We start from the raw sequence: 13,555 nt of genomic DNA, 5'->3' as shown, positions 1-13,555 counted from the left end.
TATTATTATTATTATTATTATTATTATTATTATTATTATTATTATTATTATTATTATTATTATTATTATTATTATTATTATTATTATTATTATTATTATTATTATATCGGGTATAAGCTTTCGTGTGCCCGTGTGACCAACTCTGTTGGCCTTAAAGGTGCCCCTGGACTCAAACTTTGTTCTACCTCACTAGGTTGTTGTGAGGATAAAATGGAGGAGAGCGGAAGGATGGGTATAAGCTTTCGTGTGCCCGTGTGACCAACTCTGTTGGCCTTAAAGGTGCCCCTGGACTCAAACTTTGTTCTACCTCACTAGGTTGTTGTGAGGATAAAATGGAGGAGAGCGGAAGGATGTGAGCCGCTTTTCGGTCTCGAGTGAGGAGGAAAAGTGGAGGTATGAATGAAATAAATAAATATATCAGCTTGTTGCATTGTCGTCTTGATGATGGTGGCAACAAAAGCACAACATTTATCCCTATCTGCCAGGAGTGATCCTAATTTATCCTGATCCATAAATTCCTTCAAGACGGGCCCCTGAGCTGTGCGTTTAACCCCCCGCCTTATCTGAACCACCAGGAACAAAGCCACGCATTCAACGGGACTTCGGCACTTCCAGAAGGTGCCCTTTTTTGGGGGGGATGCACGCCAATGCCTCCCTCTAAGCTGTGGAGTCTCGTGAGCAAAAAATTCTTACTTTGCGAGCTCCTGGCATTCAAGTGGTGAGCGAGCGATTTGGCTGCTGCATGAATTAGTCCACTCTGGAGCCCCATCCCTTCCTGAGCGGCGACGGAAATGTGTGAGCCGGAGGCTAAAAGAACTGTGAGCCGGCTCGCACTCACTCAGCTTAGAGGGAACACTGGTGCATACTCAGGTATTTCAGCAGTGACAAAGCAGTTATCCAAGACCGTTTCCGGCTGTCGCTCTAACATCCCGAGCATGAGTCGCTTGACCAGGCGGCCTCAGTCCACCTGTGAAGACGGAGGCTGAAAATAGGGCCTTGATTTTAGACTAAGGTGGGCTCCGAGGATGTGAGATCCCTGGGCCACAATGGTCGGCTGAGGGAAGGCCTGACGGGATCTGGTCGCAGGCCCGCCCAAGCCAGAGTTCTGCTCCCAAAGGGGGCCAGCTGACGGCTCTTTGGAAGCCGCTCTCCCTTGGCGTTTGCCCCCAGGATCTTGGATGGAACCTGCAGGATCTTGGATGGAACCTGGACAGCAATTTTCAGCCCCTCGCTCCTCTGAACCGATACTCCGGTGGGAAATAGCCAGACGAAACTGAGCATTCAGCCACCGCCGCTGGCTGCAGCCCAGGCTTCCCCAGAAGTTTGTGCAAAGAGAGCCACGGAACAAGGAGATCCCGTCAGGGATGACGAAGGCTCTTCGCTGAAAAGCACGGAGGTGCCTTGCCAACAAAGCCGGTGTTGTTCTCTGGAAAGCTCGCTTGCATCAGCTGCTCCAGGAGTCAGATATGCCTCTTGACAGCCTCTTAGAATTACTGCAAAGGAGGGGGCCCTTCCTGGTTTCCCTGTTAAAGGGACGCCGTGAGCTCACCTCTTCTGACCGGGCTCTCCTGGGGAAAAGGCTGTGAAAGAGAGGCTCTCTCTCCCTCGCAAGGACTATGGAAGGGCAAACCAGGCCACCTTGATCGAGAGCGTTAAGAGTTCAGGGAGACCTCTGGGATTAATGGAAACGTTTTCTCCATGATGAAATAATTTCGGGTGCTCCCTCTAAGCTGTGGAGTCTTGTGAGCAAAAATCCTGCTTTGTGAGTTACTGGCTTTAAAGTTGTGAGCCAGCCATTTGGCTGCTGCATAAATCAGTTTGCTCTGGAGCCATCCTTCCTGAGCCAAGACAAAAATCTGTGAGCTGGAGGCTAAAAAACTGTGAGCTAGCTCACACTAACTCAGCTTAGAGGGAACACTGGCCTAGCCTCCCAAGTTCAGGCGGCACGCAGGGGGGTCACAATATGCTGGGGTTTGTCGTGCCACAAACAGACCAGGAACGCAGCCAAATCAGGAGTATAAACGCGGTGTGGCCCTAAACTGTTGTGCAACGAACCTGGGTTAACCTCCCAGGCTGAGCCAACAAGCCCCGGTTTGTGCACAACACCCCAGGCCGCCTGGCTTCCGGCCTTCTGCCCGCCTCCCAGTGGGGGTGGGCACCCTTCCTGCCCTGCCAGAACTTCCTGTGGTTTCTCTCTTCCTGTCCTGGGGGGGCATCGCTCGCACTTCGCTCCTGGATCGGGTGGTTCTCCCGAGGTTGCTACAGCTGCCTATCCTCTCTGCACTTGGTGGAGGAACCAGTGTTTCATTCACCTCTTTCCCCTCGGAGGTGCGAGCTCCAGATACCACCTAGCGCCAAGGGTCCTCAATGTGGTGCCCATGGGCATGCCAGTGGAATACCGAGTCAGATTCAAGGTGCTGGTATTGACCTTAAAGGGGCCTGCATATCTCTGGGGGAGCTGCGGTGGCTCAGGGGGTTAAGACGCTGAACTGCAGGCTGTGGAAGGTCAGTAGTTCAGTAGTTCGAGACCCGGGTGCCGCATGATGGAGTGAGCTCCCATCTCTAGTTCCAGCCGCTGCCAACCTAGCAGATCGAAAGCAAGAAATTGCAAGGAGATAAATAGGTACCACTTCGGTGGGAAGGTAACAGCGTTCCGTGCGCCTTGGTGTTTAGCCATGCCGGCCACATGACCATGGAAACGTCTTCGGACAGCGCTGGCTCTTCGGCTTTGAAACGGAGATGAGCACCGCAACCCCAGAGTCGGACTCGACTGGCTTTCGAGCAAGGGAGACCTTTACCTTTACCTATATCTCTGGGACCGCCTACTCTCGCATGTCCCCGGGAGAGCGTTATGCTCTGCTGAGAGCAATCTGCTGCTGATCCCTGGCCCCAAAGATATCTGGCTGCCCTCGACCAGGGCCAGGGCTTTCTCAGGCCTGCCTTGGACCTGCTGGAACTCTCGGCCAACTTCCACCAGGGCCCTGCAGCACTTGATGCCGCTCCGCAGGGCCCGCAAGCCAGAGATGTTCCGCCAAGTGTTTGGTTGAGGACAGCGACGGTTTTCCATCACAGCCGGCACTCTCCTCTGCTTCCATTCTGCCGACTTCGGCCTCCTCCTCAATCTGCCCACGAGACAGAAGAACAACCCAGAGTAGGTTTTGGATTAAATTATGGCTGCCATCTGGAGACGATTAAATTAATAACTGATTTGTTGATATTAATCTGTATTTTTAAAATTGTTTGCCGAGAGCCTTGTGTACTCAGGGACTGGGCGATTCAGAAATTCAGGACGACGACGAAGGAGTAGTAGTAGTGCTGGTTTTTGTACCCCACCCTTCATTACCTGAAGGAGCCTCAGAGTGGTTTGTGACTGCCTTCCCTTCCTCTCCGCACAACAGACACCCTGTGAGGCAGGTGGGGCTGAGAGAGCTCTGAGAGAACTTGTGACGGGCCCAAGTTCCCCCAGCTAGCTGCATGTGGAGGAGGAGTGGGGAATCAAACCCGGATCTCCCGATTAGAGTCCGCCACTCTAAACCACTCTTAATCTCTCCTGGTGTCCGCGAAGTGTCTTTAGAAAGTGGGTGGGACTCCTGCCCAGAGGGGCTTCTGATTTGCCACTGGTGACGTGAAGGACTGCGCGGATTACAATAACTATTTGGGCAGCAGCTGCCACCAGAGTATTGACTTTATTCTCTCCCAAACTCCCTTTCCCCAGTGAATATTTTTTAAAATTACCACTCTGGTCCCCTGCTCTGGGGCTTCCTCTCAGTGTATGTTGTTCAGTGCCCCGTGGCAGTCGTGTTGTGGCCGCACTCAATGCGGCCTCTAAGCAAGAATTCCGCTTTGTGAGCTCCTGGCATTAAAGTTGTGAGCGAGCGATTTGGCTGCTGCATAAATTAAGTTTGCTGTGGAGCCATCCTCCCTGAGCGAAGACAAAAACGTGTGTGCCGGAAGCTAAAAAAACCTGCGAGCTAGCTCACACCGACTCAGCTTAGAGGGAACACTGGTTGTATCTCCCCCGCAATGTCAGAATTCCAAAGCCACCCCCCCCAACAGGCTCCAAAATGGTTGGGGACCAATGCTCCCTCTAAGCCGTGGAGTCGTGTGAGCAAGAATTCTACTTTGTGAGCTCCTGGCATTAAAGTTGTGAGCGAGCGATTTGGCTGCTGCATAAATTAGTTTGCTCTGGAGCCATCCTTCCTGAGCGAAGACAAAAATGTGTGAGTCGGAGGCTAAAAATACTGTGAGCTAGCTCACACTGACTCAGCTTAGAGGGAACACTGATTGTATTCCCCCCCATGTCAGAATTCCAAAGCCCTCCCCCCATATCCCGAAATGGTTGGGGACCAATGCTCCCTCTAAGCCGTGGAGTCGTGTGAGCAAGAATTCTACTTTGTGAGCTCCTGGCATTAAAGTTGTGAGCGAGCGATTTGGCTGCTGCATGAATTCGTTTGCTCCGGAGCCATCCTTCCTGAGCTGAGACAATAATGTGTGAGCCGGAGGCTAAAAAACTGTGAGATGGCTCACACTAACGCAGCTTAGAGGGAACACTGGTTGCAAGCAATGCTTCCTCTAAGCCGTGGTGTCTGGCGAGCAAAAATTCTATTTTGTGAGCCACTGGCATTAAACGTTGTGAGCGATTGGGCTGCTGCCTAAATGAGTTTGCTCTGGAGCCACCCTTCCTGAGCTAACTGTGAACGAGCTCACGCTAACCCAGCTTAGAGGGAACACTGTTGGGGGAGACCCCCGGACTAACGGTACCGGCACCATGCAGCCCCCAGATTGGTGCCGGAACCTTTGGGCGGGGCTGCCCGAGCCCCTCGTTCCTTACCTTGTCCTGATCGACTAAGGAATAGACGTAGAGGGGAAGGAAGAGGCTATTCAGCAAGTGGTCGGTCAGCACTTCGTTCAGGAATTCGCAGTTGATGATGAGGATGTCGTTGAGGTAGTGGAGGTGGTCGAGGTGCTCGGCCACGAGGCCGCTCAGCTTCTCCCGGTTCCGGTGTCTGTGGGAGAAGAGAAAAGGGCACGGAACTAAAGTCTCCCCCGATTCAAACCACCTCTCCACAGATTTCCCCCAAATGACTCTCTTATTCCCAGGGGGTACGTGTGAGCAACGAACCTGGTAAAGAAAAGCTACTCAATTTTAGTAGCGACTTAAGAGCCTGGCCAAGATTTTGAGGCTATATGCCTTGACCTGGATAGTGTCCGCTATGCTGCCATGGGGGTGGGGATGCTCAGTCAGAGTCTGTGTAAATTGCTTTCGCATTCCTTTCTCTGCTTTGCACCGAAACGCTTATCTATAACGATGTGCAGGTGGGAGTGTGTGTTGTCTGCCTTTCCAGGCAGCCGTGGGAGCCGGATCGTTCCCAGCTTCGCCTAGAAACAGTTTGCCGGCTTTAGCCCACGCGCGGGAGAGTGCCTAATTGGCCAGCGCAGTGGGGGGGGGTACATACGAATGCCCTATATCTTATTATGTCCAAGGGACAACTGCCATTCTTAACAGTGACTATGTTAATACATCTATAAAGGTAAAGGTAAAGGTTCCCTTGCTCGAAAGCCAGTCGAATCCGACTCTAGGGTTTCAAAGCCAAAGAGCCAGCGCTGTCCGAAGACGTTTCTGTGGCCAGCATGACTAGACACCGAGGTGCATGGAACGCTGTTACCTTCCCACCGAAGTGGTACCTACTGTCTTATATTTATTTTTTCTCAAGAAGACACACTAGGGCTTATACCACAAATGCATAGAAATCCTGCTAGGGCTTATTTTGGGGATAGGTCTTTTCGGGGAAACAGGGTATGTATCTACTTGCAATTTCTTGCTTTCAAACTGCTAGGTTGGCAGGAGCTGGAACTAGAGACGGGAGCTCACTCCATCATGCGGCACACTCGGTCTCGAACTGCTGAACTACCGACCTTCCACAGCCTGCAGTTCAGCGTCTTAACCCCTTGAGCCACCGCAGCTCCAGGTAATGCATCTATAGCTCTTCAATAAAAGCATAACCTTTCTTGAAAGCGTGTACTCCGCTGTTGGCTGTGGGTTCTGACAGATAGCCCCGTGTCAGCTACGCTGCCGTTGCAGGTGGTGGTGGTGGGAATGGAGGCTGTGGGACGGACTGCTTCATGTGCTGGAATGTCCACTCTCATTTCTTCCAGTGAGTCTTCTCTTTGTGGCTAGGCTTGTGACCTTGGTACCTTCCTCCTGCTGCTCTGCTGGGTATGTGAACCCGTTCGTTTAGGCGCGCTGTACTTTGTTTTCTGATTGGCTTAATTACGTCAGGGGACTCCTCTTTGAATTCTGTAGATCTTCACCCTCTCCCGCCTAAAGGGTAGTTCTGAGACTGAACGGGTGCACAGAGGGCCTGCCTTTACTCTGCTCGAAAAACTTGTTGTTGAGACAGGTTGCTGCGGGACTCCGACACCCAGGCAAGCCCGATCTCGTCAGATCTTGGAAGCGAGAAGCAGGGCTGACCCTGGCAAATATTTGGACGGGAGACCTCCAGAGAACACCAGGGCCGGGAGACCAGAGGCAGGCAATATCAAGCCACTTCTCTGCACGTCCTCCATGCCCCAGTAGGAGTCGCCAGAGGTCGCTGTGACTTCCGGGAATGGGGGCACGTACACACACAAATCCCCCCCCCCAAATAAAAGATTTTTGGGTTACATGACCTTTCTTGGGCCTCGAAAGCTCACCCCCCAAAAAAATCTTGTCGGTGTCTAAGTTGCTACTAGAATCTGGCTGCTCTTCTGCAGATCAGTGCAGATACTCTCCTGAACTATCTGTTAAAAGAGCAGTCCTTAGAACAGATCTAAAAGCCTCCAAAATGTCTCCCTGACCCTCCTCCACGCTTCTGTTATTCTACACACACAAAAAAAAACCAACAACAGGTGAGCCGGCAACATCTCCTCCTCTAGGCCCTGGTCCTACACATTTCGGCTGGGTTATTATTATTATCGTCATCATCAATTCAATTTATGAATCACCCCATTATGATGCCTCCAGAGATGACGCCAGCCATCTCTCTCTCTCTCTCTCTCTCTCTCTCTCTCTCTCTCTCTCTGTGACCACAAAGAGACTGGCCATACCAGAAATATGAAAACCCTGGCATTATTAACCCCTTTATCTTTTCCCATACGACTTCTTGCATGGTTAACAAGCAACTTGCTAACTATCTTCTATGAAGGGCAAGGAGCCGCCAGAGCGTCTGCTAACTGGAAACAAGTCCTGGCCTACCTCTTGGGTCCTGGTGTCAAGCAGGAGGGAGACTCAGAAGACACGCTTCAAAGACCTCTCCTATTGGCTCCCATTTATTGGCTCCCATTTATCATCTGAGAGCCAAGCGTGCCCCTGCCCCGCCCCATGAATTTATGCAGATTTAGCCAACTGACAGCGAAGCCTTTCTGACTGGAGACCTGTGAGTATTTTCGTCTAAAGTTGAGCACGGCACCCAGAAAAGCTCAGTAAGCAAGAAACGTCCCCTGAATTATATTGTTTACGACATACCTGCGGGACCGCCTCTCCCCAGTTTGGTGTAGTGGTTAAGTGTGCGGACTCTAATCTGGAAGAACTGGGTTTGATTCCCCACTCCTCCACTCGCAGCTGCTGGATGACCTCGGGCAAGCCATACTTTTGGCACAGCTGTTCTTGAAAAAGAGCCGTTTCTCTCAGAGCTCGCTCAGACCCACCCACCTCACAGGGGGTGTCTGCTATGGGGAGGGGAAGGGAAAGGAGTCTGTAAGCTGCTCTGAGACTCCTTTGGGTAGTGAAGGGCGGGGGTATAAATCCAGTCTCTCTCTTCTCTTATGTACCCCGAAGAGCCTCACACTCGATAGGCCAACATCTGTTGGTAGTCCCTGGCCCAACGGACGTCTGACTAGCCTCAAGTAGGGCCAGGGAATTTTTGGCCCCGGCCCCGACCTGGTGGAATGTGCTCCCATTGGAGATCAGGGCCCTGCAGGATCTCTTACAATTCCACAGGGACTGCAAGATGGAGCTCTTCCGCCAGACATTTAGCTGAGGCAGCGGACGCCCGACATGTTTTCGGCCCCTCCTGCTCACACTGCCAACCTAAGCCGATGACTTTTTCTAGCCGGAGACCCTGGTCTCGGAGCTGCATCTTTCAAAACAAAGCAGAGCCAGGCTATATGAAACTGAAGCATTGTCATCCTATGAGTTTTTAGTTGCATTTTAATATGACTTTTCGCAGTTCTAATGCTGAGTTTTGTATTGGTTTCTCTGTTGTGACCCGCCCTGAGCCAGCTCGCCGGGAGGGCGGGACAGAAGTCCAAGAAATAAAATAAATATAATTAAATCATATCATTTAGAAGTTGCGTTGAAGTCATTTGTCTTAGAAAGGTATACCCCTGTGAAGGACAATGCGGGTAATTTGAAGGATCGGCTAGCAGGCCAACGCTCCCTCTAAGCTGTGGAGTCTTGTGAGCAAAAATTCTACCTTGTGAGCTACTGGCATTAAAGTTGTGAGTGAGCGATTTGGCTCCTGCATCAATTAGTTTGCTCTGGTGCCATCCTTCCTGAGCCGAGAGAAAAACATGTGAGCCGGAGGCTAGAAAACTGTGAGTGAGCTCACACTGACTCAGCATAGAGGGAACACTGGTTGTACACTCCCTCGTGTCAGAATTGATTGGGGACCAATTCTCCCTCTACGCCGTGGAGCCTTGTGAGCACAAATTCCACTTTGTGAGCTACTGGCATTAAAGTTGTGAGCCAGTGATTAGGCTGCTGCATAAATTAGTTTGCTCTGGAGCCCTCCTTCCTGAGCTAAGGCAAAAATGTGTGAGCCGGAGGCTAAAAAACTGTGAGCTAGCGGACACCAACTCAGCTTAGAGGGAACACTGCTTGCAATCAATGCTCCCTCTGTGGAGACATGTGAGCAAAAATTCTACTTTGTGAGCTTCCGGCATTAAAAGTTGTGAGCGAGCGATTTGGCTGCTGCATAAATTAGTTTGTTCTGGTGCCATCCTTCCTGAGCCGAGACAAAATGTGTGAGACGGAGGCGAGAAAACATAGAGGGAACAGTGCTCGCAATGAAAGCTCCCTCTGTGGAGTCTTGAGAGCAAAAATTCTACTTTGTGAGCCGCTGGCATTAAAGTTGTGAGCGAGCGATCTGGCTGCTGCATAAATTAGTGCGCTCTGGAGCCACCTCCTTCCTGAGCAGAGGCAAAAATGTGTAAGATGGAGGCTAGAAAACTGTGAGCTACCTTACACGAACTCAGCTTAGAGGGAACACTGGCCCCATCCAATTTATGCTTTTCTTCTTTTTGACTGGAGAGTCACAGCTGATTTATGGCGATCCTGTCGGGTTGTCAAGGCAAGTCGGCTACCGTCGCCTGCCTCTGCGTAGTGACCCTGGACTTCCTTGGCGGTCTCCCATCCAAAATACTGACCAGGGGTGACCCCTGCTTCGCTCCCAAGATCTGATGAGACTGGATCAACCTGCCTCTGCGTAGCGACCCTGGACCCCCTCAGTGGTTTCCCGTGGAAATACTAACTGGGGCCAAACCTGCTTAGCCCCCGAGAGCTGATGAGACTGGGCGAGCCTGGTTAAGGCAATTTATGCCTTCAGAGCAGCAAAGAATCTATTTAATTATTTTCGATCTATAACCTCCATCACGCACTCCCTCCCCCCCTGCTCGTAAACCTGTGCCAACAGCGATAAAGAGTGTAGTATGAATGGGACTATAAAGATTTCCTTTTTCTGATCATTCCTATTGTCCTGGTTTCATAGATTTTTCTCTTAAGTAAGATTTTATTAGGGTGTGATGCAGGCCTACTAAACAGTAGGACTTTCTCTTGTAGGTTAGATTATTTTTCTAGCTGATGGCACCGGACAAGAAAATAATATTCTTTTGGTATAGAAGATAGGTATAGAGTTCATGGTTTTTAGTTGTTTAGGGTACAACTTTGCAGTGTCTGAGTCAAAAAAAGGATTTTAGCTGCGTATCAGAAAAAAACCAAAAACACACGCCTTTGTTTGGGTATGAAGAATCCTTGGCCAATATTATTCAGGTTAGGTTAAGTAAACATTTTAAGATATTATGTCAGCACACCTTTCTTCACATTGAGTGGACTATTACTCAAATGATGCACTGTCCTTTGTAGCCAATTATGCTTTTTGAATGCTATCTTCATGACTCTGTCGTTTCAAGTATAAAATTTCATGTACTTCCTGATTGTGTTCAGAAAGCAGTCAATTTTTTTTTGATAGCGAAATGTTGGAAATCCGATAGAACTCCATCGAGGGAAGAACTAGTTTGGAAATTGATGGATATGGCTGAAATGGACAGATCGACTTGTTTTTTACAAGAGAAAGGTGACGAAACGCATTTAAGAATGTTGGTCAAGAATGTATAAGTGGAATGAGAAACTTATCAAGAAATGTATACATTAGGTGAGCAGAGATGGCGTTTACCCTTTGAGGATGTGTAAGACTCTGTGGATTATGGGTTTTTTTACAAGCAATTTTCTGTGTATTAAATCAAAATTATAAAACAAAAACCCCCAGAAAGCAGTCAATTTTTGATAGGCTAAGTTTCACCTAACTGTTTTCAGGTGTCTTGGTTGCAATTAAAACACTATGAACCTTCCTCCTTATTTTGACTTCAGTTTTTTTGACTGGGAATCTATTTGTATAACAAGAGGACTTACTCCTCGTCCGTCTGCACACAGTTATCCAGCTCGATCACGTGGCTCCCGATAAACCAGACGAGGTTGGAGAAGTACGGGACGGCCGTTTTATCCCGAATGTAATGCAACATCGGTTGGTTGTCCACTGGAAAGAAAAGGGTTTGTTTGTTTGTTTATTGGTCTTCCAAAGAACAGCTTTCCAAAACGGGAAGGTAAACAAAACAACATTTTTATACAAGGCCGTTTCTAAAAAGGCTGGTTTTCAAGGTGGCCATAGGTGGGGAGCGAGCTTCTTTCATGCTTAAGCATCTAGCATCGTTTTATCACATCACGTACATACACACATGCAACTCCCTTAAGAGGTTAAACGAGGCCAGTCAAATGACACTGTTCCGAAAACAGGTTGGGGGGGGGAAAGGGCTCGTGCTTCCTAAGAGAAAACAGACGACACGGCAAGAAAGAAATTAAAGGCTGACAGTCAAAAGCGATTAGTTGCACTTACATGAGACTGCGTTAGGGAACACAGGAATCATCAGTGAAGAAAAGGGTTTAAAAAAAAAACCAGACAATGGTTAACGGGGTTAGGAGAGCTCGGGATGGCAAAGACATCCTTCCAGAGAGCAAAACAGCTAAAGAGCAGAAGCTATCTAGACAAGAAAATACAGGTTAAAGACAGAGAGAGAGAGAGAGAGAGAGAGAGAGAGAGAGAGAGAGAACATCTGCAAACTTAGCACTAGAAAGCTATGCGGTAGCGCTGGGGAACCACCCCACCCCTCATCCCATCCTACCAGTGTGCCTAAATCCCAGGCCAGTGGTTTTCCGGCTCACTGCCTTCTGGGACCCTTCTTACGCCTGACTTCCCTGTTATGGACACCTCCCTCGCGGCCTCTGTGCAGCAAAGGATTCTGGGACACATTCTCAGCTTCTTGTTCGGTTAGGGTTGCCAAGTCAATCTTCTGCTGGAGCAGGGGGCTCCCGGCCAGCGTCTGGTGTGCGTGCGCAAAGCGCGCGCGCGCCGCATGCATGTCACCCAGAAGTGACGTGACGACGGCAGGCACGCTGGGGGCAGGGCCATGGCCATACGAGGGAAAACCATAGAGTTTTCCCTCGAATTGCCGTGGCCCCGCCCCCAGCATGCCCAGCGTGGTCGCGTCACTTCCAGGTGACGTGCACGTTGAAGTGGAGTTCCCCCGGGGGCCCGATGTGGCGGGGAACAGGCCTCTGGGGCGGGGAAGCCTATGCTCGGTTCGTGCAGAACCTGTCGGGCCCCGCTCCGCATCCACTGAGAACGAGCACTGGAGCATACCCAACCCTGCAACTTAGCATGGAGTGGGAAGACTGACCACGGAGGCGGGAGGGCCCCCTTCCAAGGGCCCTCGGGCCTCTGCCAGAGATCCTTCTCACCAAGGAACCCCTAAGAAACCTCTGAAGATCCCATTCTGGAAAGCGCTGCTCTAGCCAATGCCCCTTTTCCCCAAAGGCCTTTTGTTTTTAATTTTTAAAAAGGTGCACTTGTGAAGTCCAGCTGAAGCTTCACGAGACCAGAGACCAGCAGACCGGACCACGGAGCAACGTTTCGGGCTACGCAGCTCGAGACACCACAAGGCGGCCCTCAGGGAGAGGACTCCCCGATTCAGTCTGCAGGACACCCGCTGCAAAAACCTTCCAGTAGCGCTGTTAGCGAGGAGTGAACGCAACTACGTGTGCTGCTTAAACCGAACACACGGCTGTGGCGAATCTCTTTCACGCACCGTGTCAGACATTCAAATGATCAAGGAGACGAGGGTGGGGGGTTTTCAAATCTTGTCCAGAGCACTTCTGGAGAACTTAAACAGCGCGTCTGTCTGAGGCTTTCTGAGGAATGCAATTATGGCTCGCCTTGAAATGGTACTTTTGTAGTGGCGTTGGCGGTTAAGCGCGGACTAAATATAGCCCCTTTTATTCCTAAAAAAGCTTTCTGAAACTGAAGGGGGGGGGGGAGAATTCAAGTGCAATACTGAAAGAGCAGCACGCAGCCCCGTAGCTAACAACGTTTTGCTCAGGGGGGCAATGTTTTTCTCGGGGGTCCTGCCATTATATGTCTGTGCAGTACTGCCATGCCATGCTCATACTTCTAAATAATGAAATATTAAATAATAAATACAATAAATAATAATACTTGGCATTAAAGTTGTGAGCGAGCAATTTGGCTGCTGCATAAATTAGTTTGCTCTGGAGCCACATCCTTCCAGAGCTGAGACAGAAATGTATGAGCCGGAGGCTAAAAAACTGTGAGCTGGCTCACACCAACTCAGCTTAGAGGGAACACTGGTTGCAAGCAATGCTCCCTCTAAGCCGTCGTGTCTTGTGAGCAAAAATTCTACTTTCTGAGCCGCTGGCATTCAAGTGGTGAGCGAGCAAATTGGCTGCTGCATAAATTAGTTTGCTCTGGAGCCGTCCTTCCTGAGCGCCGGAGGCTAAAAAACTGTGAGCTGGCTCACCACTAACCCAGCTTAGAGGGAACACTGGTGGGGACTCAGGCTCCGCCCCTCTTTCTGTTCCTCCCCTCGCCGTCCTGCTGGCTGGGGGTGTTTCCAGGGGGCCTTCTTTGGCACAAGGGGGTCCCATCCAAATGGAGGGGGCGGAACACAGGTATTGTGAACCCCCGGCAGGGACGGAGTCGGACTGATTCTCTGCTCTCCATCTCTCTGCCGCTCCAGCGGCAATCTGGGGCTCTTCTACCCGGCAACAGCCGGGTCAGCACCCAGGGCCTTTTCTCATTGGCTGCCTCGGCCCGTCCTCTTCCACCCCCCTCCGAAGGGCCAGGCCCGGGATCCGTTCGACTCTGCCGCCTCTGCCCGGCCCCCGCTGTTGCTCCTATAGCTGCCTGGACCTCCTCCGCACTGGACTTCTCCCGCCTTGGCGAAGGCA

At 50.5% G+C, this 13,555-nt stretch overlaps 1 protein-coding gene across 2 annotated transcripts in view; it reads right to left on the bottom strand.

Moving 5' to 3' along the window:
• The window catches only part of CLEC16A (C-type lectin domain family 16 member A), a 123,266-nt gene that overhangs the window by 101,840 nt on the left and 7,871 nt on the right, over positions 1-13,555 (bottom strand). For both annotated transcript variants that reach the window (XM_015409952.1, XM_015409953.1), the window contains exons 5-6: positions 10,667-10,790; positions 4,832-5,006 (exon numbers count right to left, since the gene is read on the bottom strand). In XM_015409952.1, coding sequence (XP_015265438.1) covers positions 4,832-5,006; positions 10,667-10,790 — 299 coding nt within the window. The remainder of the gene's footprint in view (positions 1-4,831; positions 5,007-10,666; positions 10,791-13,555) is intronic.

This window comes from Gekko japonicus, unplaced genomic scaffold (assembly GCF_001447785.1).
Source record: "Gekko japonicus isolate JY-2015 unplaced genomic scaffold, Gekko_japonicus_V1.1 scaffold78, whole genome shotgun sequence".
In the NCBI taxonomy this organism is placed as follows: domain Eukaryota; kingdom Metazoa; phylum Chordata; class Lepidosauria; order Squamata; family Gekkonidae; genus Gekko; species Gekko japonicus.
Note: the sequence above shows the minus strand (reverse complement) of the source record. Positions and strands in the feature narration are given on the sequence as shown.